The sequence below is a fragment of the Trichomycterus rosablanca genome, chromosome 5 (assembly GCF_030014385.1).
Source record: "Trichomycterus rosablanca isolate fTriRos1 chromosome 5, fTriRos1.hap1, whole genome shotgun sequence".
In the NCBI taxonomy this organism is placed as follows: Eukaryota; Metazoa; Chordata; class Actinopteri; order Siluriformes; family Trichomycteridae; genus Trichomycterus; species Trichomycterus rosablanca.
This window is the reverse complement of record NC_085992.1, coordinates 33,097,387-33,124,479: the sequence shown is the minus strand read 5'-3', so window position 1 is coordinate 33,124,479 and position 27,093 is coordinate 33,097,387. Positions and strand designations below refer to the sequence as shown.

Genomic DNA, 27,093 nt, shown 5'->3' with positions numbered 1-27,093 from the left:
CTTTGTTGCGATGCAAAAGCACACACACACGCACACACACACAAACTCCAGGCAAGTCTGCAGTTTACAAAAATGCTATTACTAGCAGTTCGAAGCATGCCTTGGGGAAAACAAACTTTCTAACAAACTGCATTTTAGCTCATGCAGAGCACCTTGCTTAATTTACTGCTGCAGTGCACTGCCTTAAAGCACTAACTGAAAATTGAAAAAATAGAAGCACATGTTCCCAATTATAAAGTGCTTGAATATAGCGTGGCATGGTGGCTCAGTGGGTAGCACTGTTGTCTCACGGCAAGAAGGTCCCGGGTTCGACTCCAGATGGAGTGGTCCGAGTCCATTATGTGTGAAGTTTGCATGTTCTTCCTGTGTCTGCGTGAGTTTCTTCTGGGAGCTCTAGTTTCCTCCCACAGTCCAAAGACATGCAAGTGAGGTGAAATGAAGATACAAAATTGTCCATGACTGTGTCTGACATTAAAGCTTATGAATCTTGTGTAACCAGTAATTACTTGTCCTGTCATGAATGTAATCCAAGTGTGTAAATCATGACGTTAAAATCCTAATAAATACTGTCTAAATATACAGTGCCTCATGTCATGAAAATGTTCATACCCAGTGCTATTATGAAACTACAGTGTATCACAAAAGTGAGTACACCCCTCACATTTCTGCAGATATTTAAGTATATCTTTTCATGGGACAACACTGACAAAATGACACTTTGACACAATGAAAAGTAGTCTGTGTGCAGCTTATATAACAGTGTAAATTTATTCTTCCCTCAAAATAACTCAATATACAGCCATTAATGTCTAAACCACCGGCAACAAAAGTGAGTACACCCCTTAGTGAAAGTTCCTGAAGTGTCAATATTTTGTGTGGCCACCATTATTTCCCAGAACTGCCTTAACTCTCCTGGGCATGGAGTTTACCAGAGCTTCACAGGTTGCCACTGGAATGCTTTTCCACTCCTCCATGACGACATCACGGAGCTGGCGGATATTCGAGACTTTGCGCTCCTCCACCTTCCGCTTGAGGATGCCCCAGAGATGTTCTATTGGGTTTAGGTCTGGAGACATGCTTGGCCAGTCCATCACCTTTACCCTCAGCCTCTTCAATAAAGCAGTGGTCGTCTTAGAGGTGTGTTTGGGGTCATTATCATGCTGGAACACTGCCCTGCGACCCAGTTTCCGGAGGGAGGGGATCATGCTCTGCTTCAGTATTTCACAGTACATATTGGAGTTCATGTGTCCCTCAATGAAATGTAACTCCCCAACACCTGCTGCACTCATGCAGCCCCAGACCATGGCATTCCCACCACCATGCTTGACTGTAGGCATGACACACTTATCTTTGTACTTCTCACCTGATTGCCGCCACACATGCTTGAGACCATCTGAACCAAACAAATTAATCTTGGTCTCATCAGACCATAGGACATGGTTCCAGTAATCCATGTCCTTTGTTGACATGTCTTCAGCAAACTGTTTGCGGGCTTTCTTGTGTAGAGACTTCAGAAGAGGCTTCCTTCTGGGGTGACAGCCATGCAGACCAATTTGATGTAGTGTGCGGCGTATGGTCTGAGCACTGACAGGCTGACCCCCCACCTTTTCAATCTCTGCAGCAATGCTGACAGCACTCCTGCGCCTATCTTTCAAAGACAGCAGTTGGATGTGACGCTGAGCACGTGCACTCAGCTTCTTTGGACGACCAACGCGAGGTCTGTTCTGAGTGGACCCTGCTCTTTTAAAACGCTGGATGATCTTGGCCACTGTGCTGCAGCTCAGTTTCAGGGTGTTGGCAATCTTCCTGTAGCCTTGGCCATCTTCATGTAGCGCAACAATTCGTCTTTTAAGATCCTCAGAGAATTCTTTGCCATGAGCTGCCATGTTGGAACTTTCAGTGACCAGTATGAGAGAGTGTGAGAGCTGTACTACTAAATTGAACACACCTGCTCCCTATGCACACCTGAGACCTAGTAACACTAACGAATCACATGACATTTTGGAGGGAAAATGACAAGCAGTTCTCAATTTGGACATTAAGGGCTGTAGTCTCTTAGGGGTGTACTCACTTTTGTTGCCGGTGGTTTAGACATTAATGGCTGTATATTGAGTTATTTTGAGGGAAGAATAAATTTACACTGTTATATAAGCTGCACACAGACTACTTTTCATTGTGTCAAAGTGTCATTTTGTCAGTGTTGTCCCATGAAAAGATATACTTAAATATCTGCAGAAATGTGAGGGGTGTACTCACTTTTGTGATACACTGTATACATTTCCTTGCCAACCCACTAGTTTTCTACTAGTCAATAACTAAGATTTTAAATTTTTTAATTTACGCTAGCACACCAGAGCTGGGATCTTGAATACATCATATCGAATCTCGGCTCTACCATCCGGCTGTGCTGAGCGGCCACATGAACAACGATTGGCCTGATGTTCATATAGGGGTGGGGTATTATGCCAGATAGGGACTACTTGTGACTCCGGATAGGGACTCCTTGTGCGTCTGCGACCTCTGCTGGCTGATTGATGGTGCCTGCACAAAGACGGAAAAAGAGTGAGTTGATCAGGGTGTGTCTCTCCGTACACAGGGCTGATTCGCATATATGCACTCGCCTAGTGTGGGCGAAAAAATGCATACGGCTGCTGCCCACATGTCGGAGGGGGCGTGGGTTAGCTTCGTTCTCCTCAAATCAGAGCGGGGGTCAGCATTGGTGGAAAAGAAGCATGACGCAATCGGGCAATTGGACGTGCTAAAAAGTCGGGAGAAAATGCATAAACAAAAGTTTTTTTTTTTTAAATTCTTCTGCCACCCCCAAGCTGGACAAAAACGTCTGCAGACTAGCACTTCCTCCACGTGTGAAGTCACCAGCTGCATGTTTACACCAGTCAGCCATGGATTCTCACAGAGAGCTATACCGCATAGAAAGAGCTACGCTAGTGCTGCCCTAGGTGCTCCTTCACTACTTGTGCTGGCGCCTCGACTCAGACATGATCAATTGTGTCTGTTGGGCCACTGACCAAGCCAGGAAGACTGCTATACTAGGACTCAGGAGTTCAAGTTCTCCTTGATGGTGGCTTAGAGTATTAGACTGCAGCACCACTGAAACGGTAGATCAAGGGTTTTTAATTACTTCAGAAGATTAGCCCACTTTGTAAGGTCTGGCAGTATAGTAGAACCTCACAGAATAAACAAAAGCCAACAACCCAATTATAAAGCAAAGTTCCAAAAAAGGATACATGATCACATCAAAAGCACTTAACAATCACTCTTGCAAATGTCAGTGGATTTATAAATGTATGACTAAATAAAGAAATATATCAAAAGAACCTTTATAATAATGTAGCAGAGAGAAGCTCTTACTAAAGAAGTCATTTGGATGACAAAACTATGGCAGAAAGTCATCTGATAAGAATAAAGTGAAATTTCAGCTTGAATTCAGAGATGATTGTGTGTGGTAAGTCCAACAAAGCACATAAACACGGAAACACATCATCCCCACTGTTAAATATGGTAAATAGTAGCAACATGCAATGGAAATAAAATGCTTTTCAGCAGCAGGGACTGACAGCCTGGTCAGGATCCACACAGCACAGGACTAACTGAGAGGTAGTTTTGTCTTTCAAAGACTCAAAGCAATAATCAAGTGGCCCAGTCGGAGTACTCATCTTAACCGCATCAAACATTGTGATAATACTGATAATACCTCACAATTGCTCAGAATTGTCCCACTGCTTCTTAAATAAACAGCAATTTTGGTCTATTTCTCGTTACAATTGTTTTTTTATCATACTGTGTAGGAGGAGTGTTAGAACTAGGTTTAAAAGGTGGTGAATATTGAGCTATGTGACACTCACACTACCTGCTGCGTTACTGAGCTGCCCGTTAGTGCATTTGAGGAAAAAAAGGAGAGTAAAACAGTATAATAGAAGGAGAGATACATAAAGAAATGTGTACATGACAAACATAAAGATGATAGGTGAGCCACAGGTTTACTTAGGACAAATGTCTTCCTCAAACCCTATTATTAGAAGCAGCTGTTGCCCCTGACAACCGCTTCAAATCATCACTCCAACACCTCCACTTCTTTACAGCAACCATGCAAATACTTACTGCCCGCACTGCGGTGTACCTTCCCATGACCTTATTTCTCTACACTATCTTACTAAAGGTGCAGCATTCGCATTCTAGAAACGTGAACTGGCTACAAAGCAACAGGGAAAACATGCGAGAGTCAAGAGAGATTGTGTAAACAACCCAGAAAACAAGATATTTAAGGTTCAGCTGTGTTGTGAAGAAGGAAGCCAAAGTCTTTCTTAGTATGCAGGACATTCAATACATAATTCAGCCAGGCTCTAAATCTAAAACACCACCATAATCCTATGGCTAAGGTTCTATTCCTCCATCTGGCCTTTTAAAAAAAAAAGCATAAAATAGTGCAAGCAATGCAGATTTACAATGCAGTATCCTTTGAGGTAAGCACTTAAGTACAGATGATGACAACACACACAATAGGATTGTAACGAGGAAGGTCTATTTCATTAATAACATCCGTCTGTTCCTCTTGACGTGTTTGACACGTACCTATTTAAGTCATGTCATATAATTTTAAATCCTCCCACCCGGGCGCCCACATGGTGCAGTGGGATATTCCGCTAGAGATTCTGAGCCCCTCGGTTTCGAAACTCGGTGTTGCCACCACTCGACTGGGCACCATCTAGCGGACATAACTGGCAGTGCCTGCAGCAGACACGTTTTTGCTAGGACAGGATAACCAGACTATGTGGGTGGGGTCTTTAAACGCTGTGTAAGGACCCCGATTGGCAGATAGAGAGGCGTCTGTGCAGAGTGCATAGGTGAAAAGGGTTCTGCTAAGGGCTGCATGCGAGTCTGAGGAGGTGTGCAGCAATATACCCACCTCGACTACAATCAGGGATCCCCTAGCAGTGGAAGACAAATTCACTACACTAAATTGGGAGCAAATGCATAAATAAAATAGGAAAAAAAAAAAACTTAAATCCTTCCGCCCCCGCCAGTCTGTGAAATTATATCTTACATGAAACCAGTTCGTGGTGCAAAACAGGTTGGGGACCGCTGGTCTATTTCACCTCTCCCAGGTGTGTGGGGATTGCGCATCACTCTGTTTCTCCTCACACACATGGGAAAGATGAAATAGAACCCAATGTGCTGATCTCAAATCCAAAGCCCAAAAAAGCTAAATGGGAGAAAATTTTGAAATAAAATAATGGCCAACTGATACATGCAATGTAATAACTCTACAAAATATAATAACTGCAACCGGCTACAATGAAAAGGGGTTAAAATAGTGATATGCATATGGAGGAAGAGCTGGATGTCATGATTCGTGACAGACTTATCTTGTTGCAGTCCTCAACAACAACTCACACTGGTGATTCACATCAGTAGCACTGTGTGGCACTGTTTAAGTTTTAGCTAACTGCAAGATTTTCAAGTTCTTAAGGCTTATCAGTCGCCTCTGAGCTCATGCCATTGTACTTTAAAAAAATTATGTTTTTAAAGCAAAAAACCTGTTAAGTTAAATAAATCCAATAAAAATTCTGTATATTTTATACACAGAAACTTGAATATAACAGAAATGTAGGGTGCCAAACACAGGGTCCACTCCAGAAAAGTGCTGTCAAGCCTCTGGAGCAGCTTGCTCGTCCAGGACGAGTCCCTTGTGACTGCAGAAAAGTGCAGAGAAAAAAATAGTGTGCTGGCATCATACAGCAGCAGAAAACTGACTCAGCTCAAGCCTGACATTACAGTTCCAAAAGAAAAGCAGGAACTGGCAAATCTGAGAGGAAGAAACCGTGATGAATAAAAACACTTCCACCTGGAGCAAATTAATGTTCTGAATTGGGCTCCGGAAGCACTATGGCTCTGATCAGGTTTAAAATGGTTACTGAGGATAAAATACTGTATTTATGAATAAATAAACTTTGTTTTAAATTTTTGCACAATACAAAAACACACAATAACACTATTAAGAAACTATAAACTATTAAGAAAGAAACTGTTCCATTGCTTCTGGTCCTAAAGTTGAGTAACCTAGCAGAACCCAGTTTTGCTATTAAACTTCATAAACACTGAATAATGATTCGATAATTTGGAGTGCAGAGTATGTGCAATGTGCCTGTAATAGTTATACAAATGATATTAAAATTATAAGAATTTTTTCAGAGATTGGCATAGCTTTAGTATGGAGTTATAGAAACGCAGACTGCAAACTACAGTTTATTTCTAATGGTATTCATATGCTTTTGGGCTCAGTAACTCAGTGGGTAGCACTGCCGCCTCACAGCAAGAACGTCCTGGGGTCGATCCCCATGTGGGGCAGTCCAGGTCCTTTCTGAGCTTGCGTTTTCTTCCTGTGTCTGCAAGGGCTTCCTCTGGGAGCTCCAGTTTCCTCCCACAGTCCAAAGACATGCAATTGAGGTGAATTGGAGATACAAAATTGTCCATGACTGTGTTTGACATTAAACTTGTAAACTGATTAATCTTGTGTAATGAGTAACTATCGTTTCTGTCATGAATGTAACCAAAGTGTGTAAAACATGACATAACAATCCTAATAAGTATATAATAAATTAAACATATGCTTTCGTAAAATATTGACTTAAAATAAATTATGCACAGTTTTTGTTTTTTTGTGCTAAAAGCCGAAAGCTGATAAAAAAATATTTCTTATAAATAAGATCATCTTACATAATGTGTTAGTCGTTCATAAATAACATTTGGAAAACAAAACTACACATTAGGATATAGAGACAAATATACTGTATGTTATCATACAGATTATAGCACAAACTTGCTACATCTATCTGTATCATAAACCCTGTTGTTGCCATGGTCCTCAAAGATCTTCACTGCAAAGCCAGAATTCACTCACTGAAATTACTAATGCATGACTGTCAGGAAATAGCTTGGTTTAGACCACTATTCATAATTTACTCAAAAAGCATTTCCACCATGAGAAATGTGACACCTTGTCAGATTAGTTTACATGTGGCCAGCACAATCCAAAACCCCAAGTGTCACAGTTTTACACACATTTTCTCTTACATTTTCTCTTTAGACTGTATTTTTTAGAAGGATGATTTTGTGGTTGTACAGCACAAAACCTTATGGTAATGATACTGGCTCTAAACTCTTTACATTCAAAATGGTGCTCTAAAAAAAATACATAATTATTTGTAGTAACATATAATATCAATAGATAGAGCAGGTTTCACATTTTACATTTGCATGACAAAAACAAAGGAACAAGTTTAAGAAGCAGTGGAAGCTCAATGGTTAATATACTGGATTATTAATAAGTAGGCTGCCAGTTCAAGCCTCATCACCTCCAATTTGCTACCGACTCTTAGCATGGCCCTCAATTTCTTGAATTGTACTGTATTAAGCCACAACTTTAAATCACTTTGGATAATAGTGTCTGCTAAATGCCAAAAATGTAATATCTCTAAACATAAAGAATCAATTGCACGACCTTATTAAGGACAAACTGTAAACAACATGAATTTGAAGCTACAGTAGCTCACCAAAACTAGACAATTAAACACTGAACAGTGTTGCCCAGTCTAATAAATTTCAACCTCTGCCACATGCAGTTGGTAGGATCAGAATTATGTGTAAACAGCATGACTAGAATGGCTTAACAAGCCTAATTTAAACATTTTTGACACCATATAATGGTGTGGGGAATGTTTTCTTGCACACATTAGGTCCACTAAACAAGATATAAACACAGTTTAAATGCCACAGGCTATATAAGGATTGTGGCTGACCATGTCCTTTCTGTTAAGGACACAATTTACCATCATGTAACAAAGCACAAATGATCTTTAAATGGTTCTTTGAACAAGACAAAGTTTGTTGTATTTTAATAGCCTTCACAGCCACCGGATCTGAATTTAATAGAACACCTTAGTAGTGTAATAAAATAGTAAAGTTTCAAAATGAATGTACGGCTGACAAATCAGCTGACAAAGAATTTTTGTTATGTAATCAAGTCAAAATATCAAACAAATGTTTCCAGCTGGCCCTGTGTGGGAAACCTAATTGCCATCTTAGCCACTTAATAAACAAACCAAGGTTTATTGAAAACTGGCTTCAGTTTAACTTGACACACCCAGGCTTGATTGCTGCCAGTCCTACTAAATCTAAACATGACTTAAATAAAAACCTTATTATATGGTGCTATAAAACCTTATATGTTGCTTAAATAGCACCATAATGTGATAAGATTGAAAGAAATTCTTTAAAAGACTAGATAGTTATTGAAATGCATCAGCTGTGCATGACTTAAACACAGTTAAGCTCTGGGACTCTTGCAAACCACAGTGAGAGCTGTTTTCTTCAAATGGAGAAACATTAGTGAATCATTCCAGTAACCAGCATACCAAATCATCTTTAACATATAGGGTTGCAAATCATCCAACAAGGTCTAAGTTCTCTCCTGCGGTCTTCAAACAATCAGCAATCCTAAAATAGCTCCTGTGTTCTTATAAAAGGGCCAAACCACTTGAACTGTCTCTTCTTGATTCTTGAAACAGAGCTAAGCTACATTTACAAAGTAAAAATCTTGTTGTATTGCAATTCATTTACTGCATTTAGAATATGCTGTTATCCAAAGCAACTTACAACAGTTACTAAATACAGTTTAAGCAGCTGAAGTTTAAGGGCCTTGCTCAAGGGCCCAACCGTGGCAGCTTGACAGTAGTGCGGCTTGAACCAACAACCTTCTTCTTACTAGACCACTACCTACCACTGCCATGTGTTGCCACCATAAATGTAAAGATCTAATCATGTGCTACACATGAATACTTCAAACCTGTTGAAAAATGTAAGAAACTTTACTATGGGTGTGTTCGAAAACCTAGGGGGCTCTCTACATACATTTTACGTCTTCCCTTCTCGGCTCCCGAGAAGTAGGCCGTTCGAAATCCTAGATGCCTTAATATCCTAACGCTATTTTGACTCAAGAACGAGTGAGCATTTCGATGCTGCCTTAGCGGTGAAGGCAAACCCAGCATTCAGTGCGGCACAACTTTTCTCACAAAAAATAAAAAAACATGGCAGTCAGTGTGGAGAAACGAACTGAGTAAATAAATGATCATTGATTTTTAATAAACTTGCACAAGTGTCATTTATTTGCGAATTCAGGCTTGTCAGCAAATTGAACCATTTTCAGTACACGGAGGGAGATGTTAGACATGCTAGCGCGTTGTGCCACCCCATCCCATTGGTTTGAACGGCATGATGCTAACTGTGTTAGCTTAGTAAGCAAAAACTGATGGAATCGCTGTCTAAGTAGTGCGTTCGAATAAACCTGCCTTACAAGTCGATGACTTATTAGAATCCTCTCTACTTTTACTCTACGCTCACTAGGTTTTCGAACACACCCTAAGACAGTATTTTATGGATATTAGAATGATAAACAGATGAAATTATTCTGTTAATTGGAATTTGCATATTAACATACTCTAACCTGTTAGGGTGTGTGATATCATTCGCTGATTTCTTAATTACTAACAGTGTCAGTTTTGTCACCTATTTTCAGGTATCTTCTGCATCAGTCTAAGTATTTTTCTTTAGAAAACTTTCTGGGTATTTCCTTCCACATCCCACTAACAAGTCTGTGGCTACTCTTAGTAACCCAGAGGAGAGAAAAGTAAATAAATGGGTGAATAATGCCCTGCAACCTGTGACTATATACATGTTTTATTGAATGGGATAAAACAATATATAAAGATGAATACACAATTTCCACTGGTTGACTAATATCCCATCATCATTTTTAACAGCTGCAATTATGAATTTTCAGAATATACGTAGTACAGTGGTGAAACTTTGCTGCAGTGGGCTCTGGTGCAAGCATTACATTTGGACCAACTCACACTACCTACCTAATATAACAGGCAATTCCCACATTTATACTTTCATATTCCTAATGTTTAATGTCAGGCGTCTTGTATGGATATCATTACTCTCAAAGTCAGCTTTTGATGACCCAGCACTTTTATTGCAAACCAGTGTGGGTAATACACAAACCAAAGCTAATTTACAAAGGAGAGATGGTTAAATGGTTAACTCATCGTTTGATTAACTGTGTCAGTTAAAAATGTCATTTAAATTAATTTCCAACAGCTGCCACTTGATGCTTATTGACAGCAAAGCTATAGTCTGCACAGAGAAAGATTTAAGACACACCCATCCTCGGTGGACATGTGCAAGCTCTGTGTACATTTGCATATGAAGTTTCTAACCCTAATATTTTAACTTTTTATGTATTTACATAAGTTTAATACATAAGGGTCACTTTTTTGACATGACGTAGTTTGATGATATTTTGCATCAACACCCAGAATAAATGTAAAACTCATATAATCATCATCTAATAATAACAACACTACGTTGTTAGAAAGATCTTTAACCCTTTGATGCACAACCTGGGTCAAAAGTGACCCAACTGAGTTTTTATTTTCTACATCTTTGCAATAAATTTATTTCGTCATTCAAGCTTCCATGAATTCCTCAATTAACTTGTTTTTGATCATCACAAATCCTTATTTCAGTTTTATATTTTTTACTTTTTTAATAAAAATCATTTTTGTATCACTACCCTTCTAATGCACAACATGGGTCAAAATGACCCTTATGTATTTACTGGAATTTGACAGAAACTACTGACATTTGTAAGTGTTTGTAAGTCTTTTGAAAGACAACCAAAGATTAGGCTCTTGTATCTTGAATATGTCCAATACTATTTGCTTGCTAGCTGTTTACATATTCTAGTATAGATAGCTTTTATTAGCTGAGACAGCAAATACATGAATAACTGACAAATGTGCATATGAAAATATTCTTGAATGGATGAATATGGGTCATTTTTGACCAATGTTGTGCATTAGAAGGAGTTTGCTTAGCTTGTGCATCAAAGGGTTAATATTACTTATGCATCTTTATACTTTGATTAGCATGTTTAGGTAGCACTTGTAATTAACTATTTGCTACCAGCTACTGCCTAAAATGTACATTCCGAATGCAGAACTGGTTCTGCTAATAGTGTATGTGTTCATCTTACTGTTCTACATTACTGCCACATTTGCTTTGTGACTTGTTTAAATAAATCTCACTGATGTGTTTTATATTTTGACTAAACTATAAACTATATGCTTGTCGGTTTTTGGTTAACAGTTGACTAATGATGATCGGTTATTGGTTGGCACATTTGTATCCCTAATACAAACACAAAAGATAAAGTGTGACCATGCAAAGCTCCTGCCTAAGTTCAAAGCTTAAGAAATCACAGTATTAATATGCAAACAGTGTTACTGCAGCCACGACCAAATACTGCAAAGCCAGTTAGGATTCTCAGTCACGTATGGGCCATTTGACAGGTATTCTATATAGCAAAGTCATCAATAATGCTCTATAGGTCCAAAACATGAACTAAATAAAGAAAATACACTGCATTTAATAGACCTCAGCTTTTAAATATTTTACGGTTAAATTTTAGCCTCTTTCTTTAATTTATAATCATTGGAAAAATGCATTAGGTGTACTAAAAAAATTAAAATAAACATGATATAGGGCTAATTTAATTGCTCATTTGTTTGTGATACAAACGTCTTTATTTTATTTATATATGGATGCATATGGAGGTGATTTTTGTATTCTGCTTCTTAAAGTTTAATGTATGAAAAGATTAACAGAATCCCTAGACCATGTTGTGTTCTGATTCTTGTACCTTTGCAAATTTCTACACCTCAAATTATTTTAGTAGCAACATAGTGTTGCCACACACAAGAATTATTTTTTACAGGCCCTTGTAATCTGGATTTTGAACAAAAGTAGTATCCACAAAAAACTTAGTTTCTCAGGAGCAAAGATTGGCATAAGGTGTCCAGTTTGAGAAAACTATTGAAATGGTTAAAAACAATGTTCCTTAAAGAAGGGATCTCTGATCCCTCAGACAGCACTGCATTAAAAGCCTGTGCAAAAAAGCCTTATGTTACACATGTCCAGAATACAATGCAAAACCACATGCTGTACACCTCTATTTAGCTTATGCACATACAAAGGCGTGACTGTGGAAGAAGATGGTACGTTATGGAGGTAAATATGTAGCAAAAGTTTTGCACCTGTGAAAACAAAATCTGTAAAATTTGTACCTGTAAAAAAAAATCTGTAACTGTGAAAAAGATTTGTACCTGTAAAAAATTAATTTGTAACTGTAAAAAAAATCTGTAAAATTTGTATCTGTAAAAATACAATCTGTAACTGTGAAAAAGATTTGTACCTGTAAAAAATTAATTTGTAACTGTAAAAAAAATCTGTAAAATTTGTATCTGTAAAAATACAATCTGTAACTGTGAAAAAGATTTGTACCTGTAAAAAATTAATTTGTAACTGTAAAAAAAATCTGTAAAATTTGTATCTGTAAAAATAAATCTGTAACTGTGAAAAAGATTTGTACCTGTAAAAAATAAATCTGTAACTGTAAAAAAGATTTGTACCTGTAAAAAATAAATGTGTACTTTTATTTTCGATGTGAGAATAAAAACATTGCAGCACAGTTTCAAATCTGCCCGCCATGAGTTTTGCAACAAATATCTCAGTCAGCGTGTTGCAAAACTGATCTGTACCTGTAGCTGCAGGGGCGGGGCTTAGGGGTGCAGGGGGCGGGACTACCGGGGAGATAGACGTAATTACCGACCAATCAAAAGAGCTTGTTTTTAGAGCAGCAAGAAGCATGTCAATCACAAAGTTTTAGTGTAGTTGGATCAGAAAATCATAACTCACGTTATAACGTCCTTATTAGTGTTGCTGTGGGTATTATGGTGGATGTTGCTGCGTGTTGTCTGCTAGTTAATGTGTTAATGCGTTTAACCCTGCTAGTTTTATAGTGGACATATTGGACACTCGGCCTGACATTCGAGTTTCTTTCATCTCGTTCTCGGCTAATAAACATTCAAAAGCGACTAAACCTGCACGAACTGACTCTGCAGTAAACAAAGCACAAACTACAATCTAATATGTTTTTAAAAGTCTTTCTGTTTATTTTTATTTAACGCTATTTCGTGATTGTGAGCTTTATCTGCCTTGAAAAGCCAAGGGAGCCTCTCAAAAGTGCATAAAGCCAGGTTATAGTTCTGTATTACCTAGTGACATGTACCATTTACCACACCTGTATTAAGTCCTACAGTACAGGTCGTGTAAAAGAAATCTAAACGTACATTTTAATGTAATAAGCAATGTAGTGACATGCACCACCTACTACCCCTAAATTACAGAAAAAAAGCTCTACAGTTTGGGTATAGTAATGAAGAATAAAATATACACGTAGAAATATAACATAGAAACGTACATTTTTATACAAAAAAGGTTGTAGTAGTTACCATGTCACTTGCACTACTCACTATTTTACATAATTTTATTAAAGTCTTACAGCAGTGATAAATCATACAAAGTCCTACAGCATGAGTATAATAATAAAGTATGAAATATAGAAATTTTTCATTGCAATTTACATTGCTTATTACATTAAAATGTACGTTTAGATTTCTTTTACACGGTTTGTATTTGACTGTACCGGTACTGTAGGACTTAATACAGTTGTGGTGAATGGTACATGTCACTAGGTAATACAGAACTATAACCGGGTTTTATGCACTTTTGAGAGGCTCCCTTGGCTTTTCAAGGCAGATAAAGCTCAGAATCACGAAATAGCGTTAAATAAAAATAAACAGAAAGACTTTTAAAAACATATTAGATTGTAGTTTGTGCTTTGTTTACTGCAGAGTCAGTTCGTGCAGGTTTAGTCGCTTTTGAATGTTTATTAGCCGAGAACGAGATGAAAGAAACTCGAATGTCAGGCCGAGTGTCCAATACGTCCACTATAAAACTAGCAGGGTTAAACGCATTAACACATCATCTAGCAGACAACACGCAGCAAAATCCAACATAATACCCACAGCAACACTAATAAGGACGTTATAACGTGAGTTATGATGTTCTAATCCAACTACACTGAAACTTTGTGATTGACACGCTTCTTGCTGCTCTAAAAACAAGCTCTTTTGATTGGTCGGTAATTACGTCTATCTCCCCGGTAGTCCCGCCCCCTGCGCCCCGCCCCTGCAGCTACAGGTACAGATCAGTTTTGCAACATGCTGACTGAGATATTTGTTGCAAAACTCGTGGCGGGCAGATTTGAAACTGTGCTGCAATGTTTTTATTCTCACATCGAAAATAAAAGTACAAATGTATTTTTTACAGGTACAAATCTTTTTTACAGTTACAGATTTATTTTTTACAGGTACAAATCTTTTTTACAGTTACAGATTTATTTTTTACAGGTACAAATCTTTTTCACAGTTACAGATTGTATTTTTACAGATACAAATTTTACAGATTTTTTTTACAGTTACAAATTTATTTTTTACAGGTACAAATCTTTTTTACAGTTACAGATTTTTTTTTTACAGGTACAAATTTTACAGATTTTGTTTTCACAGGTGCAAAACTTTTGCTACATATTTACCTCCATAGTACGTGTACTAGACTAGCCTGTCTGTAATGAATTAAAAGTCAAAGTAAATGTAAGAAACACTGCATCCAACTCTCCAACTGTTCGTAGGGGTTGTACAATTTTATGCAAATAAGATTAAATGCTTATTTTTCAGTCAATAGGTTGCAGAGGTCCAAAGAGAAAGAGTATAACAACATTTAGACCAGGAAAAACTAGACATTACAGGACCAAAAAGAAGTAAAAGTAAAAGTACATTTTAAGCTTGAATTAAGTTCAAACTAAATCTCCCACCACCACCCCCCAATAAATAAGCCATAACGCTGTGCATGTCACAGTCAGGGATATACTAAAAGTTGGGCTAATGGTAGTACAATCTTAATCCAGCAGATATGAGCAAGCATAAAAACATGAGTAAATTTGATAAGGACCAAATTGCTATGGCCAGGCCACTGGGTTGGAGTATCTCAGAAACAGCAAGAGCTGCTTACAGGCAGCCATGGTGAGTTCCCACTGACAGTGGTCTGAGGAGCGACAGGCCACTAATCACTAGCCGGTTGCTGTGTGGCCCAGATTTATTAAAACCATTTGATACAGACCAACAGAAATGCCACTGGGGCTCAAATTGCAGATAATTTGTATAAGGCTGAATAGCTGTGTAAAAGGCTGCATAGTCACAGGCCAGTAAAAATGCCCATGCATTTTTGTACACCTGTTCATGCCAAAAACAAAAAAACAGCAAACAATAGCCATGCATGCATCGGAACTGGACATTTGAGCCATGGAAGATGTATGGGTCCAGCGAATCCTGTTTTCTCCTAGATCACGTGGAAGGCCACCACTCTTATATTGCTCCACCGCAAAGTAGAAAGCACCAGAATGTACTTCAGGACAATTCACCTCACAACAAACAAAAATTGAAGAACCTGCTGGCAACCTCCTGGTACCAGATACCTCAAGACTCCTTTAGATGTCTTGTAAAGACCATGTTTCAGCAGATCAGAGCTGTTTTGATAGCATTTTAGGTGGAAGGTTCTAATGTTTTGTCTAATCAAGGAATACAGTAAAAAACTGTAACAAAATCTGTAATTGTCAAATTAGTGCCAATGTCCTTTCTTAACTAAACCAGTCCTACAATTGTGTTTATTTTTTAGGAGTGTGTTGTATCTGAGCCCTATTTGTAATGAGATCTTAAGTGTCATCATACAAGGATAGCATGACTTGTAAAACGTACATGCTTTACTGTTCATTGAAGTAATGCATTAAAGATCAGTAAAACTCACTCACTCACTTTCTTAACCGCTTATCTAATTAGGGTCGTGGGGGGGGGGTGTGCTGGAGCCTATCCCATATATATATATATATATATATATACTGCCTGGCCAAAAAACAAGTCACCACCTGGATTTAACTAAGCAAATAGGTAAGAGCCTCCCATTGGATAATTACTGCATGGGTAATTATGTTTCAGCTGGCAACAAGTAACTGATGCAGTGAGTAGCTTCTCATTTGTTAAACAACCATGTCGAAAGACACATCCTGTGGTCGTGGAAAAGATGTTAATCTGTTTCAGAAGGGTCAAATTACTGGCATGCATCAAGCAGAGAAAACATCTAAGGAGATTGCTGAAACTACTAAAATCAGGTTAAGAACTGTCCAACGCATTATTAAAAAGTGGAAGGACAGTGGGGAAACATCATCTTCCAGGAAGGAATGTGGTCGGAAAAAAATCTTGAATGATCGTGATCGGTGATCACTTAAACGTTTGGTGAAATAAAATGGTAGAAAAACTACAGTAGAACTCAGGGATGTTTAATAGTGAAAGTAAGAGCATTTCCACATGCACAATGTGAAGGGAACTCAAGAGATTGGGACTAAACAGCTGTGTAGCCTTAAGAAAACCACTTGTCAGTGAGGCTAACCGGCAAAAACGGCTTCAATTTGCTAGGGAACATAAAAATTGGACTCTGAAACAGGGTAAATCTGGACTCATTAGACCACATGACCTTCTTCCATTGCTCCAGAGTCGGGCTCAGATTGTAAAAGAGTGGTTCAGGGAGCATGAGACATCATTTTCACACATGGATTGGCCACCACAGAGTACAGACCTGAACCCCATTAAGAATCTTTGGGATGTGCTGGAGAAGACTTTGCGCAGTGGTCCAAATCTCCCATCATCAATACAAGATCTTGGGGAAAAATTCATGCAACTCTGGACAGAAATAAATGTTGTGACATTGCAGAAGCTTGTGGAAATGATGCCACAAGATAGATAGCTAGATAGATAGATAGCTAGATAGCTAGATAGATAGCTAGATAGATAGATAGATAGCTAGCTAGCTAGCTAGCTAGCTAGCTAGATAGATAGATAGATAGATAGATAGATAGATAGATAGATAGATAGATAGATAGATAGATAGATAGATAGATAGATAGATATTAATCCCTTGCCAACACTGAAGTCTACAACCAGCCTTCAAAACAGTTCTGCACAGCAAGCTTTTTCTAGATATGCAGGTCTCTTGGGAGTCCCGGGATAATGCAGGGCTCTACCTTATAGGTAATCATTATGTGTCAGCTTTAGGTAAGCAAGTTTCCCATTTTTCCCTCATACAGTAAGATGTGTGGAATTTTCTGTGGTGATTGCACATATGCTAAATGCTGAGAAATGGTTAGAAATGTTTTTTCAGCCAATCTAGCTACTCACCATGTTCACTTCAGACACCATGTCGATACTAGAGATATCAATACTCATCACAACATCCACCGGAGGACCTGCCAGCACAAAATGCATCAAATATTTATCACCAATCATCGCTCCACACGGTACACGTCGACATTTAAGTACAGTACAAGCAGGTACAAGTTCATTACCTCCAAAATCTGGCCTGAGCCGAATGTCGTAGCCTTTGAGCAGTTTATCAACTGTGACTTTGACATATGACATGTTGCTTGGTTCGTTAACACTGCACAAAAGGAGAGACATGATGTGGTAAATGATGCAGATATCAGATCCTATGCATGTGTGTGTGTGTGTGTGTGTGTGTGCGCGAATAAAGCCGAGCTTACCTGTGTGAGACTGGACCGCGGCCGAGCTCCACTGTTATCAGCATGGGCATGAAACCCAGCAGCACTGGGAACCAGCGCTCTCCAGCCCTCCACATCGCGCAGAGACTAAACTCCAAACCAGTCCCGCTATTTCAAGCACGCAGCTGCGACGTGACCAGCATAAATATATCAAACGAGAGCTGAGATATCCTAGAGAACAGCGCAGCGGCGAACAGAGACTGCAGGAAAGCTGCTGGCGGCTCCGCCGGTGCTGACGATGCGCAAGCCGAGCTGGTGGAGACGCAGCGCGGAAAGCGTATCAGTATGCCGGTCAGATCCCATCGTCCCTGGCGCGGCGTGGCGTGGCGTGGCGTGCTTCTAGCTCTACTGCCTCTCCGCTCCTGTTTGAGCATGCAGAGAGGCTGAGGGGTGCAGTAACCCCAATATTCATCCCCTCTAACGTCAGACAGACCCTCCTATCCTGACCGAAGCGCACGCCTTACACAATGCGCATATTTGTGTTATTCATGCAGTCAGGCGCACGCGCTCCTGTCTCAGCGCTCTCTTCGCGCCATTTCTGAATTCGCTACGCGTCACGCGCCCACACACGTGTGAATTATTCTATTACAGAGCCGAAAAATCCATTAAAATCTCACCACAGCCGAGAAATGGTGCATTAGTAACAAGCTGGAACATAAATAATGGATGAGGAGCGAGAAACTCAGCACAAGAAATGCGAGAGAGAACATCAAGCTTGTTTTTTAACAGGGCATTAGTTTCAATGTCAATACCATCACAGGTGGAACCAAGACCCATCAAAATATGACCAAGATTGTATTGGCTTGTCTTGGTCCTAACCAATACAATTATAAACAAAGGACAGTATCAACGAAGACCAATGACAACCCAAACAAGTAACAACCAAGACCCACATTAATCAAATTTCAGACAAACCCAAAAGTCAAGATGACTCAAGATGAACAACCAAGGCAAGACCAATACTTTTAATTGTTTCTAACATGGTTCATTTAAAACCCTCAACAACCTAGAGAGGACCATGATTCATAGACTTAGGCTAAGACAAGACAAAGACTTTTAATGGTTAAGACCAAGACAAGTCAAGACTATTATGAACCGAGGACAGTATCAATGAAGACCAATGACAACCCAAACAAGTAACAACCAAGACCCACATTAATCAAATTTCTGCATTTTACTGTTTAAAATTAGACCCGGCCACCAGTTCAGACAAACCCAAAAGTCAAGATGAGTAAAGATGAACAACCAAGACAGGACCAATACTTTTAATTGTTTTTAACATGGGTCAATTAAAACCTGTAACAACCTAGAGAGGACCATGATTCATATGATTCAAGACTTAGACTTAGGCTAAGACAAGACAAAGACTTTTAATGGTTAAGACCAAGACAAGCCTTTTTATTTGCATGATACATCTAGTGATGCAAATGGCCCTCACCCAGGCAACACGATCAGGAGTGATCAGTTCCCAGCCTGTGTCCAAGTAGCAATAGCCCATGGTTTGTCCCTCCTAATCCACAACCATCTTGAAGCTTTCCCTGCTGCTTCTGAAGCTTGTCTGATGGCTTTCCTTTTCTGTGCACCAGTGTTACCCAGGACGCTATAAGCTTTGCAAAGTGACCTTCCTGCAAAGCCCCTCACCCCCACTTCAATGGGTAAGCACCGTGCCCTCCACCCCCTTCTGCGGCACTCCTCCACCAGCTCCATGTATTTGCCTCTCTTCCTTTCGTTGGCCTCCACCATCCGTTCTTCCCAAGGTACTGTCGGCTCCAGAATGACCACCTGCTTTAACATATCCGAAACCAGCACAATGTCTGACCTAAGAGTGGTTTTGATGATGTTTTCTGGGAATTTAAGTTGCTTGCCCAGGTCCACCCTCAGTTGCCAGTCATGAGCTGCGCCTAGGAGGCCTGCTTGAGTTCTCGGTTTGGGTTTGGGATGTTCACCAGCTCTTACAAATGTGACATCACACTGTGCTGGTCCATGGCACTTGGTCTGGTTGATGGTGCTGCAGATGTGCTCAGCTATTATGAACCAAGACTATTATGAACCAAGGATAGTATCAACGAAGACCAATGACAACCCAAACAAGTCCAGTATTTTAATAATTAAGACCAAGATTTGTAACAACCAAAACCAACATTAATCAAATTTCTACATCTTACTTTTTAAAATTAGACCCGTCCACCAGTTCAGACAAACCTGAAAGTCAAGATGAATGAAGATGAACAACCAAGACAAGACCAATACTTTTAATTGTTTCTTACATGGGTCGATTTAAACCTATAATATCCTAGAGAGGACCATGATTCATATCAAGACGTTTAGTGGCTAAGACAAGACAAAGTCTGTTGTTTATAGCATTAAAGACCTATAACCACCAAAAAAAGACAGAGATCCATACCAGCCAATACTAGAGCAAGACCAGGGGCATTTATCCCACATTTTTCTCATTTTTGTAAAAATGGCCACTTCTATTGCAATTCTCTTGCTGGCTGCACCACTCAAACTCTGGCTAAGAATAGCTAAGACAATCACCTCTGAAATGTGTGAATTCACCGGTCACATCTTCTTACCTGAAGTGGCAGTCTCAAGAGAGCTGTATCGCATATGGAGAGCCATATGCATCACTAGTGCAAGTGCTTTCGACCAGACAGCACAGCAACAATGATATCCTGTTGACCTTCTTTATTCAGGCACAGCCAATTGTGCATATTTGTATGCACGACCATGAAAGCACCACTCAAGATCTCAGCGATGGTGGGCTAGCACCACCCAAGGGCCCTAGACCATGCTTTAAATGGTTCAGAACAACACAGGACCAAGACCCTTAACAAACAAGACCATACATAGACCATGAATGATTAAATATTATGGGATGTAATGTGTTATGAAGTATTTGCCTCATGCTTTTTTGTTTCAAGTCCTCCAACTAAAATTAATATAAAGACAAAAGTAAACACAAAATGCAGCTTTTAAATAATCATTCAATTAATGATTTATTAAAAACTTAAATCACCAATGTGAACAAGTAATTGCCCCCTAAACCTAATAACTGGTTATGCCAGCCTTGGCAATAACAGCTGCAAACATTTGTGATAACCTGTAATAATTCTTTGACATTGCTGTGTTAGAATTTTGGCACAACCTTCTTTGTAGAATTGTTTTAATTCATCTACATTGGAGGGTTTTTGAGCATGAACTGCCCGTTTAAGGTCTTGCCACAGCCTGTCAATGAAATTCAAGTAATTCCACTCAAAGTCTCAGTAAATGGAGAAAGATTATTAACTGATACATACAAGCAATTTAGATAATGACTTTAAAGACATTATTTTGCATTTAAAATGGATGAAACATCCTTTTGCCTTGATAACCTCTGATAATAGTTTTAGTGGTAACAAGCTTCTGCCATTTTTCTTGTGGAATTTTTGCCCATTCTCTTGTGCAAAAACTTCCAGCTCATTGGAATTTGATGTCTTTCATGCTGCAACTGCTTTCTTCAAATCCCAACAAAAAGTTTCTATAGGATTCAAATCTGGAGACTGAGAACACTCCAGGATATTCCAGGACTGATTTTTTAAAACCAAGTTTTGGTTAACTTGAATGTGTATTTGGGACATTGAACATTGTCTTGCTTCCATTTATCACCATGCCTTGGTTTTTTTGATGAATCCATGATTCCACATGTTCAAGATCGCTGGTTCCTGCAGCAAACATCCCCACATCATCAGTGACCCACCTTTCTGCTTGTCTGTGTTGATAGTATTCTTCTGGTCACTATGTCCCAGAACTGTGTTTTCTCATAGTTGCCACTCACCCTTTTGTTTCAGCCTTTATTAGTTCATCCTGTAAGGCTGTCCTGATGAGACTGATAAGTTTGGACAAATCCCATTACCTGGCAGGTTTGCTGCTGCAACATAGGTTTGGAACTTCCAGAAAATGCTCCCAGTGGTGTCTGTAGAAATGTTCAAGGTCTTGGAAATCTGCTAATATCCACTGCTGTCCATCATTTATATCCATATATGAAGTATTAGTGTTGTGATTCTTACAGACACATAATTTAAAACCTAAAAATAAAAGACAAGGACACCAACACTGCCATGCTAAACAGTGTTCAGTGACAATGGCAAAGGATTGGGAAAATCAAACAAGATTAGGGCAAAAAAGTGCTTAAATACCAACAAAATACTTGAAGTGTATAGTCTAATAATCTAATTTTATAAACCCTATGGTTAACGCCTGACCATGAGTTCCATTTTATAACTACAAGCATTACTGCCATGGGTGCCTCTATGTATCCACTTTCCTTAGAAGGCTTTCCACAAGATTATGGACTGCATCTGAGGTCATCTGTGCTCTTTAAGTTAAAAAAGCATTTATATGGTTAAAAACAAGGCAAGAACAAGTATGCGTGGGACTACTTGCAATGAACATTTAATTAATCTAAAAAGAGTTCAGTGGTGTTAGGGTCAGGGCTTTATGTAGGTCACTGGATTGCCTCCACACCGAACATGTCAAACCATGTTTTTATTAACCCTGCTTTGTGCACAGGGGCACAGTCATCCTAGAACAAGAATACTGTTGCCACAAAGTTGGAAGCATATAATTGATTTTATACACCTGTCAGCAATAGAAACACCCCTGCCCCTAAATATGCGTCTACATAAATTTTGGCAAATTGTGTAATTTCCTAGTTTGTGTATGCAGTGTATGTGTGTTCATTGTCCATAAATTACATGCAAAATGTTTTAACTATTCTTAATCTTTTAGGCTTATATATGGTGTGAAATGGTGATAGATTTATGCATCTATGTTTGTGATGTAGCCACTTAAATTTTACACTGCTTTTTCTGTTGTTATGTTCTCGCTTTTATTTCTTCTAAAGAACCCATAAACCAGATTGTAAAATGGATGTTACAAGGACTGAGTTATTACTTTCTAAAAAAAGCACCCAGCAGCCAATTTAAAATAGCTGGCCTATCAGATGATGTGCATTACTGTTTTCTTTTCTGGGTGGTTCTAAATGAATTTTTAGGCACAGAGTACTGTAGTGTGAGGAGTTGACTCATCTCTGCTTGTTTACTGTTCTTTACTGTTCTTTAGTGCCATCCTCTGTGGTATTTAGAAACCTAGACTCAACTGTATTAATTAGCTACATTTTAGTCTGTCTCTACCCTGTTTATGTGATTTAAGGTGTTACATTTTTCTTTACTTTATTCATTTATTAAGGTGTATCTGGAGCTTATCCTGGAAAACCAGGCACAAAGTAGTAAACCATGTGCGGCTAGTGAGTCATTTACAGGGCACCATCATTTTCTCATACACAGTTTTTCTGTTTGTTGAAGAGTAGTAATCACAAAGGTATTAAAAAAACATTAAGCTCCAAAAGCTGTTAGATCTATTTCCTATTCAGCCAGTGTGCCACCCTAATATCCAGCCTGTAAGTGTTAAATTTAAACCCCCTAGATCAGTGGTCCCCAACCACCGGGCCCGGTCCATGGGTCATTTATTACCGGGCCACACAGAAAGAAAAAATAATTAGAGATCACTACAAGAGCAATTAAATTTCCAATACTCTTCGGGTGTTATTGTTTCCAATCACTACTAGGTGGGAGCAGTGTCTCGTTGCAGCGAAAAAAGCTGAGGATTTACACTGATTTTCCATTTTATAGTTATCCTATTTTAAATCCCCACCGTCCCCGTCGGTTTGTGAAATTATATCTTATATGAAACCGGTCCGTGGTGCAAAACAGGTTGGGGGCCGCTGCCCTAGATGAAAACAAAATGGTTATTTTGTTATCAGTGCATAATTGTACTTTTTTCTATGGTAGATTTCTGGCCTATAGCCAGTGTTTCTGGGTATCATCATGTACTAATTTAACACCCTTTGTATTACACTTTACTAAATGGTATAGTAAAAAAGTCTAAACCAGAATGCCTTTAACATCTCAGTGGAGTTATAGAGGTCACATCTTCGACTAAGAATTGACTGTTTGCTGAAAGGTAACATTACCGCCCCCTGGTGGATGTTCAATGTTTAACGTTCAATATACAGTGAGGGAAAACAATGCGGGTTATTCAAATTGTGGTTTACTGAACCACTTGTACTGACAGAGAGGTTTCAAAATGAGGTCTGCAGTGGTTGTTAGTAAGTAAATGCATTTGTTAGTAAGAACTTAGGGAAGCTCCTTCATGATTTGACATGTGCATTTTACTAAATTAGTTAATTTAGTTGTGAATAAATTGACTGAGTAATATTTCCAGTAGGGCAACATGGTAGCTTGGTGGGTAGCACTGTTGCCTCACAGCAAGAAGGTCCTGGGTTTGCTCCCCAGTTGGGCAGGTCCAGGTTCTTTCAGTGTGGAGTTTGCATGTTCTCCCCGTGTGTGTGTGTGTGGGTTTCCTCTGGAAGCTCCGGTTTCCTCCTACAGTCCAAAGACATTCAGTCAGGTTAATTGGCGATACAGAATTGCCCCCTGTGTGTGTGCCCTGTGTGTGTGTGTGTGTGTGTTTGCCCTGTGATGGACTGAAGACCTGTCTGGGGTGTTTCCTATTACTTTATTATTTTCACCATTTAGCAGACGTTTTTATCCAAAACGACTTACAATTATGAACACTTTGAGCATGAACATTTTGAGCAATTGAGGGTTAAGGGCCTTGCTCAGGGGCCCAACAGTGGCAACTTTGGCAGTGGTGTGGCTTGAACCAGCAACCCTCTGATTACTAGTCCAGTAGCTTAACCACTGAGCTAGCACTGCCCTTGTTGTTAATTCCTTTGCACAGTGAATTAATATGATAAGGCAGTGGTAAAACAGACTATGAATAAATGCATTATTTCAAATATGCCTACCTTTTACAAAAGGCAAATGAATGTGTGAATTTGACATTCTAGATGTATGAATTGAAAGTACAAAGTTATGTGAAACATGTATTTAACCACTTTTGTTTTGATTGGCTGTTCTAAATAATCTCTTAGTAACAGACTAAATGAGCAGTTGTTTGGACCCCTGAAATAAATTCCTATTCCAAGGAATAAAGTGGTTACAGAATTAAACAAATTTAGGATGTAGTTTAGGCTGACTTGTGCATAAATTTGACTCTACTGAGGATGATTAGGCCACCTAACATTGCATTTTCTATTCCTCATCAGAATCCAGGTGCAAGACAAAGTCTGGACGAATTGAGATAAGGTTTGGCACAGTGGGTGGTTGATGAGCACTCGTGAGCCCACAAACGTTTGGTATCTCACAACACAGATGTGAGACTCAGTAGTTTGCATGCACAACTGGGCCGATGGCACAGCTGAGACTTGAAATCACATTTATTTATTTTATTTAATAGAATTCGTAGAAAGTATCTGCACAAAATGACAACCTCATGTATTTGTATTATAATGTAAACATTTTGTTCCCATAAAGAACTTACTACATGCCCACTAGGGGGCTCTTCAGCCAAAGGAATAAATTAACCGGGTGCCAATAATACACATGTCTTCTAACCCAGGACTACACTTACGTGAAGCATGTAGAGGAGGTGGTAACAACACTAGTTTTATTGTTTAAAGACTTCATACTTGTGTTGTTAATTTATTTCATATTCTCTTTTTATTCTGCTTAGGGGAGGCACGGTGGCTCAGTGGGTAGCACCATTGCCTCACAGCAAGAAGGTCCTAGGTTTGATCCCCAGGTGGGGCGGTCCAGGTTCTTTCTGTGTGGAGTTTGCATGTTCTCCCCGTGTCTGTGAGGGTTTCCTCTGGAAGCTCCAGTTTCCTCCCACAGTCCAAAGACATACAAGTGAGGTGAAATGGAGATACAAAATTGTCCATGACTGTGTTCGACGTTAAACTTGTGAACTGATGAATCTTGTGTAATGAGTAACTACCTGTCCTGCCATGAATGTAACCGGACAATAAATGCGAAATTCAATCCAGCCATCTTCTTGTCATGTACTCAAATTACTTGGATTTAAGAACATTTGGTCTAAATAATACTGATGCCTGCCCACAAGTCTAAACAGAAAGAAATTAAAAGATTATTAGAAAATGATTACACTAGAAGTTTGTAGCTCTGGCCGGGAAATTAAACTCAGCAGTAATATGCACAATATGGATTATTAATCAAAACGAAAAGTGTGTAAAAAAACATGACGTTAAAATCCTAATAAATAATAATAAAAAACATTTAGGATTTTAACATCATGTTTTACACACTTCTATTTTGCTAATTTATTATGATTTTAACTTCATATTTTGTTTGGTCGTTTATTAGGAATTTAACATCATGTTTTAAACTTTGGTTACATTCATGACAAAAACGGTAGTTACTTATTACACAAGATTTATCAGTTCACAAGGTTATATCAAACACAGTCATGGACAATTTTGTATCTCCAATTCACCTCACTTGCATGTCTTTGGCCTGTTGGAGGAAACCGAAGCACCCGGAGTAAACCCACGCAGACACGGGGAGAACATGCAAACTCCACACAGAAAGGACCCGGACTGCCCCACCCGGGGATCGAACCCAGGACCTTCTTGCTGTGAGGCGACGGTGCTACCCACTTAGCCACCGTGCCGCCCAACCTCATGTTTTACACACTTCCATTTTCCTAATTCCTAAAATAGATAATATTTTAAGGTGGATATGTTTAAAGTAAGTAAGTACATTTCTTCTTCAAACTGTGTCAATTTGTGTAAATGTTGTTTTGTTTAATGATCCAAAACCTTGTTCTCATTTTTGTTCAAACCTGACTATTACATCTAATTATTTGTGCATATTCCCGCTGAGATTAATTTCCTGGCCAGAGCTACAAACTTCTAGTGTAATCATTTTCTAATAATCTTTTAATATCTTTCTGTTTAGACTTGTGGGCAGACATCAGTATTATTTTAGACCAAATGTTCTTAAATCCAAGTAATTTAAGTACTGCATGACAAGAAGATGGCTGGATGTCAAATTGTGGTTGAATTTTGCATTTATTGTCTTTATGTCTTATTAGATTATTAGAGAATTTTAGTAATAGAGGTTGAACAACATCAGATTTTGTAAACTGCCTAGCTTTCTGAACAATTTATTATATAGTTTTAGTGAATAAAATTACTTTTTTTATTTTTATTTAAAAACTTTAAATAATAAACTTTAAAATGACTGATTACTGAATGCCTTGAATGAAACTAAATTTTGGTTTTGGAGTGGCCTAGTGAAAGTCCTGACCTACACCCCACTGTGATGATCTGACAGGACCTTTAACAGACAGTTAATGCTTGAAATCCCTCCAGTGATGCTGAATAAAAGCAATTCTACAAGTTAAAGGGGGTCAAAAGTTCTTACACAAATGTTTGAATTAATAAATAATTTAATAAATGTTTTGTAAATAAAAATTTGATTGTAGATCACGTTAGTCTTTGCTCTTTTACTTCCTTTGTTTCAGACTTGTAGTGTGGT

General features: G+C 38.8%; 1 protein-coding gene across 1 annotated transcript in view; it reads right to left on the bottom strand.

Annotated features, from left to right (window-relative positions):
• The window catches only part of gabrb1 (gamma-aminobutyric acid type A receptor subunit beta1), a 45,771-nt gene extending 28,034 nt beyond the window's left edge, over positions 1-17,737 (bottom strand). Inside the window, exons 1-3 of the mRNA XM_062996025.1 lie at positions 17,633-17,737; positions 17,438-17,529; positions 17,271-17,338 (exon numbers count right to left, since the gene is read on the bottom strand). Of these exons, the coding sequence (XP_062852095.1) occupies positions 17,271-17,338; positions 17,438-17,529; positions 17,633-17,727 (255 nt within the window). The 5' untranslated portion in view covers positions 17,728-17,737. The remainder of the gene's footprint in view (positions 1-17,270; positions 17,339-17,437; positions 17,530-17,632) is intronic.
• Positions 17,738-27,093: the final 9,356 nt, after the last annotated feature.